The following is a 6,464-nucleotide window of genomic DNA, read 5'->3' as shown; positions in this document are numbered from 1 at the left end:
CACAGCTCAGCATTTCCCACCTGCTGAGGACTGCACTGTCTCAGCTGCTCAGTTGCCATGGTGAAACGGCAGCCTTTGCGTGCTGGTGAGTGGGATTCTACCATCTGGAATGCAAGGTCCCTGAGGGCAGGGCTTGCATTTTAATATTTATTTGGTGAGCTTCTCAGCCCATAGCACCAGTTGGGGCTGAGCACAAGTAGGTGCTCAGTCTTAAAATTGGTTGCTTAGATTCCAATTTCCTTGGACGGATCCACCCCCTGTTGTGTGATGGCTGCATCACAATGGCAGGACGGTGGGAAACCCAAGCCTCCTCTTTTGTTCTACTGCACATGACCACTCGTGAGAAGGAGGCTCCTGGGGGCTGGTCCTGGGGTCTTGGGCCTCAACTGACCCATTGCTGACCCAGGTCGAGGGACCATCCACTGAAGTCCACACTGGAATACTTCCCCTTCCCACTGGAATAAAAATCCTTCCCAAATGGATAGGAAACATGGCCTTGCTTTGGGTGAGCATACAAATCCCAAAGAAGGTCACGACCATGTTATCAACACAATGTGGGGTCAACCCAGACCATTCACACCAAGGACCCCTGCTCTGGGGGTCACCATCTCCAGTGTGGGGTCCTCACTTCCTGATGAGCAAGACCACTCTCTAACAGTCAAGGCCAGAGCTCACCACTACCCTGACGGTCTTCAGCTTCAGTGCCCCCACCGCTCCATCCATGGATGGTTGGCAAACCCCCACAATCCCCCTGAAGGAGTCATCTCCTCTTCATGAAAACCACAAAGATGAGAAGATGACCTCACCCCATCCAAAGAGTCCATCACACAAATGTTACTCAGAAAATACATTCTGGATCTCCCCCGCTCCCATCAACACATTTTCCACCTCCGGGTATACCCAGCGATATATTACACTTGACAAAATTAATCTTTTTCTTTTTAAAACAACTTGGTCCTTCGAGATCCATTCAGAGCAATGCCATTGCAAACACTGTAATTTAAAGTCAGTCACAGTAGAAACAAAGCCAGTCCCTGGAGAACAAACTTGAGAGGCCTCAAGTCACTCAAAATGGGTTTGCCTCGGCGAGGCCTGTCGATGGGCACCCCAGTAGCTTCCCTCGCCCCAGCTGACCCCAAAGAGCCTGGAAAAGCTGGTGTTTTGCTTCAAATTCATTCAAAATAAAATGCATAATAAATAAATAAATGCTTCCATCGTGTGTTGTGTGGGAATATCCAGCTGTATGTGCTGTGGCCTTCATGATGCTCCCTGGATTCTCAGAGGGAATCTTGCTTGATGGTCCAAAGGCTCTGAAATCACCCCAGGTCATGCTGAAGCATGCAGTGAGAGGGAGCTGGAACACGGAGGAAGACTGCTGTGAAAATCCCAGCTCCCGTCTACTGTTTGCTGGATGGGCCCCCCTTCCTGGTGGGCGTGGAACCTGTATTTATATCTTTGGTTTCCTGCCTCGCAGTTTTCTGCCTTTGGAAGAGCGGCTGAGAGGAGCGAGAGAGAAATGGCCCGCTGGCCTGCATAAAGGATGCCCACATAGGCTCTCTTCTCCTGTGGACAGCCAGAAGCTCAGGTTTCTTCCCTGGACTTTGGGAAGAGAGGCCTTCAAGGCTTCAGCACCCAGGACTGAGGTCTAGCTGCCGCAACATGTCCTGTAGTGACCCCTGCAGCCGGCTCAGGGCCACCACCTCGGTGGAGTAGAGGGAGGCTTCCAGGACGACGCCCAAGCTCTCCAAACTCTCCAGGGCCCTGACCTGTGGCAAGGGGCAGCTCTTGGAGGCGGCCAGCAGGTGGAGAAGGTCCCGGAGGTTCTCCAGGTCATTAGATATTTGGACCACATTTCTGGAAGGCAGACTGGTGAGGATCTGTTGGTAGATCGCCAATGTCTGGTCCATCTTGGACAAACTCAGGAGAGGGTGGAGCCCAGGGATGAAGTCCAAACCAGTGACCCTCTGTTTGGAGGAGACGGACTGCTATGCAGGAGGAAGGGGAGAGCAAGAGCTCAGTGGGAGAGAGGGCAGCTCCTCAGAGCTCCCCTGACTCTGCCTTTCCCTAGAGCATAGAGGTTCTTCCTCCCCACTTCCACACCATCCTCCCTGGGCCCTTACTTCTTGTGCCCATGTGACCACCATGTTTCCAAGCTGGTCTCCTGGGCTCCTATCTTTCTGCCCTTCCCAAACCACCCTGCCCTTTGCCTCCAGACCAGCCTTTGCAGGCTGTTCCCTTTTCCAAATGACTCTGCTATAGAACCAGCCATGACTCCCTATTTCCTGCTTGAGTTTCTTCCCCAGGCATTGAGGTCTTCCGTACATTTCCCATCCCCAACTCTTCCACCCCAAGCAGACTCCTCCCTCACAGTCAGATTCTCCAGGAAGTCTCACCCTCTAAGGGATTCAGGCCATTACCCCAGCAATGCCCCAGCTCACTGCTCTGCTCAAGTAACCCTGGTTACCAGGAGGGGCTCTCCCCTCCCCTGCCACCCACAGCAATCAATCCCCGCACCACACAGGTTGGGGCACTCTGGGTCTATTGTGTACAGCTTGCTGAATGACTGTTTTGAAAGCAAGGAATTTAAGGGCTTTTCTCTAGGAAATGCAGACACTGTCTATTTCTGATCTGTCCCCGCTTCTGGCTACCTAACTGCTCCCTGGCTTCCCAAAGCCACTGTTAGAAATATAGAGTGGTCAGGAGATGTGGAAGTCTCCAGATTGCTCCACGCAGGTGAGCAAGTTGGATTTTAAGGTGGGAAGCTATCAAAAGTCATGACTGAAAACCTTGAAAGAGGGCACACACAGTTCTGGTTCTGCAAGGGTATGCAGGGAGGGTCACTTGCTTTATCTAATTTAGTCTCATGAAGACCTTATGAAGACTATTAAGATAGTCTTGTTGTCTAAATGACTATCTTAATAGTCTTCACAAGTTCTTATGGGTTTCCCTGGTGGCTCAGATGGTAAAGAATCTGCCTGCAATTTAGAAGACCCAGGTTCAATCCCTGGGTTGGGAAGATCTTGTTGGGAGAAGAAAATGACAAGCCACTCCGGTATTCTTGCCTGAAGAATTTCATGGACAGAGGAGCCTGGTAGACTACAGTTCATGGGGTCTTAAAGAGTTGGACATGACTGAGCAACTAACACTTTCCCACTTTCATTTTCTAGATGAGGAAATTGGAGTTTAAAAACCTTGTGGATCCTGACTAGCTTAAGACTTTACAGACATCTCCCTCATTCTAAATACAGACCTCACCTATGGTTGCAGGTCTGAGCTTGTGGACCTCAGAAAAAATGCCTCAAGAGACACTGATAACTGTTTACAAAAACACAGAGGGTTGTATCTGAAGACGGCTTGATGGGCAGGGCCGGCAGTAATGAGAAGAAGCTTAGCAGGGTCTGAGCTCAGTTACCAGCCAGGAAGAATGCCTAATGACTAAAACATTCTAGAAATGAGATGGAGGCCCAGAGGGAGTGCTGCTGGGGTTCTGGCCACCTGCCAAGGGGACCCCAGGACCTCTGTGACTCCCTCTGGGCCTGGGCACTAGGATTCTGGTCTGGGAGGGAGGAGAGTGAGAAGGCGGGAGGCAAGGGAAGTGGAGGAGGAGAGGAGCTGTCTTTATGCCAGGGGGGCATCCAGGCTGCTGGGGCCCTGTGCAAGGCTGCACAGCTTCCTCCGCCAACCTCTGGGGTCCCCCACAGAATGGCCACGGTTCTACCTCGTCTCCCAGTCCCTCCCTACCGTGTGTGAGATGTCATTGATCCTGGTGACAATCGTCTTGATGAGGGTTTTGGTGTCATCCTGGACCTTGCGGATGGGCACAGCCTCCACGTAGGACAGATAGGGCCAAAGCCACAGGAATTGGTACAGGGGTCCACAGCGCATTTTCCTTCCCGGGATGGGCTTCTGGGGCCTGAAAACAGAAGAAACCACATGTGGCACGTCGCCGATCTCAGAGAACACCCATGTGATCCGTTACCACCCGCATCCACGTCTTCGGATGCGGATAACAACGAGATTTGCTGTCTGCCATGGCTATCATCTCCTCAAAGACAATTCATTGTCTAGAAATGACAGTAATGAAAGGCACTCCCCTGGGGAGAGGTGCGGCGGAATCAAGAAAACCACAGGAGGTGTGCTGTAGACCACACAGCAGTAAGCCAGGGCATGAGCGGATGGACGGCGGGCTTTCAAGGTCTGGTTTGAATCCAGACATTTAATAGCTGTACGACTTCAGGCATATCCCATAACCGCTAAAAACTCCCCCTGTATCCCCGCAATGTACCTATCTCCAGGGTTTTATGAGGATCAAATTAGATAATGCGCGTGAAAGAGCTTTAAAGGAGTTGTGAAAGGTTCTCTATTACTACCCTATTATTAGAGATTACGTGACTGTCCTCTTCATTACTCTCTCACAGCAGCACACTGATACCTCCGTGATGGCATTTACCACTGGCTTTATTGCTTCCTTTCTCTCCCATTGGGAGCCTGACTCCGACGGGCACTTACAGAAGGTCTGATAATGTCAGACGCAGTGCTGGGCACCAAGGATGCCACAGTGAACAACAGACATTTTTTTACTCTCAAAATGTTTCCAGTTTAATAGGGAAGATAGTAAACAGGCCATAACAGTACAGGAGGAAAGAGCTCTGCAAGTATGGCTGAAACCAACACAATATTGTAAAGCAATTACCCTTCAATTAAAAATAAATTTTATATATATATATATATATATTTTTTTTTTTTTTTAAGAAAGAGCTCTACAAGAAGGACAAGATATCGCAGGATTACAAAGTGGCCTCCCTGGGAAGAGGTGTCGCCTGAGCTGGGTATTGAAGGTGAAGGAGAGGTCTTGGAAGAATATAAAGTGGTTGCCATAAGTGGCCAAGAGAGCAGCTGGTACAAAGACCTGAAGGCCAGAGAGGGCACATACACTCTCAGCCTACCGTGTTCACTCAGGATGTCTGAAACTCCAAAGTCATGGAACCGTGAATTCTAACATTCATAATATGCTGGTCCTTGATTAAGCTGTGAAGTTTTAATGAGATACATGAGGCAAAAGGTAATCAGGTTAAATGCCTGCAAGTCTGGCCAATGATCCATGCTAAGTATGTGTGGATGAGCCTGAAAGAATGATTATGGGTATAAGTATTAACATGAAGGTTTTGGAGATGGCAGAGAAGTTCATCTCTGCTTTTTGTGTTCTGTTTCATCTGGGTCTTGATTAAAAACAGATAATGCATTTTCTGTCTATAGGTGGCTGCTGCTGCTGCGTTGCTTCAGTGGTGTCCGACTCTGTGCGACCCCATAGACGGCAGCCCACCAGGCTCCCCTGTCCCTGGGATTCTCCAGGCAAGAATACTGGAGTGGGTTGCCATTTCCTTCTCCAATGCATGAAAGTGGAAAGTGAAAGTAGGAAGTCACTTGGTCGTGTCCGACTCTCAGCGACCCCTTAGACTGCAGCCTACCAGGCTCCTCCGTCCTTGGGATTTTCCAGGCAAGAGCACTGGAGTAGGGTGCCATTGCCTTCTCCGCCATAGGTGGCAATATTAGTATAATTCATATTCTGACACTATAATAGAAGTAAGCAGTCTTGGGAATTCCCTGGTGGTACAGTGTTTAGAACTTGGTGCTTTCACCATGGTGGCCCAGGTTCAATCCCTGGTTGGGGAACTAATATCCCACAAGCAAGAAAAGAAAATAAATAAGCTTTTGGAACTTTGTTGGTGGTACAGTGGATGAGAATCTACCAGCCAATGCAGGAGACACAGGTTGGATCCCTGGTCTGGGAAGATTCCACATGTAGTGGAGCAGCTAAGCCCATGAGCCAGAACTACTGAGCCTGCGCTCTAGAGCCCTCAAAACACAGCTACTGAGCCCAGGTGCTGCGACTACTGAAGCTCACGCATCTAGAGCCTGTGCCCTGAAACAAGAGAAGCCGCTGCAGTGAGGAGCCCGAGCACTGCAACGAAGTCACCCTGGCTCCCCACAACCAGAGAAAGCTCACACACAGCAATGAAGATCTAGGACAACCAAAACTAAATCATTAATTCAAAAAAAGAAAGAAGCAGTCTATTTCTATATTATAATGCTTGATCAAAAGTATGGGATTTTTAAAATCTGAATTTTATCAACGGGGAAACGTGAAACCCAAGAAAACATGCGGACTTGTCCAAAGTCAAACAAGTAAGCTGCAAAGCTAGGATTCATAGCCAAAGGTGCCACACCCAGAAAAGCTGGAACACTTTCTACCCCACCCCACCAGTTTCTCCAGGCTTTAAGGGAAGCCTGGAGAAAAGTCCAAATTATAAGCCACCCTGATGTCTGACCAAGGGCAGCTCCTGGAACTGTGGCACTTGGGAACACACACCCTGCTCTATTCTAGGATGAAGCTAAGAGATTGTACCCCCATAATTATTTCATGTATGAAAAGTATAAGTAATTTGAGAGAGGGTACTTCAAAT

At 49.2% G+C, this 6,464-nt stretch overlaps 1 protein-coding gene across 1 annotated transcript; it reads right to left on the bottom strand.

The window, feature by feature from the left end:
• Positions 1–831: 831 nt before the first annotated feature.
• Positions 832–3,885, bottom strand: LEP (leptin). Its single transcript, XM_055589521.1, has 2 exons — positions 3,742–3,885; positions 832–1,985 (listed from the first exon to the last, which is right to left on the bottom strand). Exons 1-2 carry the CDS (start codon positions 3,883–3,885, stop codon positions 1,626–1,628), a joined length of 504 nt encoding a protein of 167 aa, XP_055445496.1. The 3' UTR covers positions 832–1,625.
• Positions 3,886–6,464: the final 2,579 nt, after the last annotated feature.

This window comes from Bubalus kerabau, chromosome 8, assembly GCF_029407905.1.
Source record: "Bubalus kerabau isolate K-KA32 ecotype Philippines breed swamp buffalo chromosome 8, PCC_UOA_SB_1v2, whole genome shotgun sequence".
Lineage (NCBI taxonomy): Eukaryota > Metazoa > Chordata > Mammalia > Artiodactyla > Bovidae > Bubalus > Bubalus kerabau.
The sequence above is the reverse complement of the archived record's forward strand: the minus strand, read 5'-3'. Positions and strand labels throughout refer to the sequence as shown.

Coding starts and splice junctions, on each gene's coding strand:
- LEP (XM_055589521.1), bottom strand. CDS start 3,885: ATGCGCTGTGGACCCCTGTACCAATTCCTGTGGCTTTGGCCCTATCTG. Junction 1,986..3,741: donor TCAATGACATCTCACACACG/GTAGGGAGGGAC, acceptor CCTCCTGCATAG/CAGTCCGTCTCCTCCAAACA.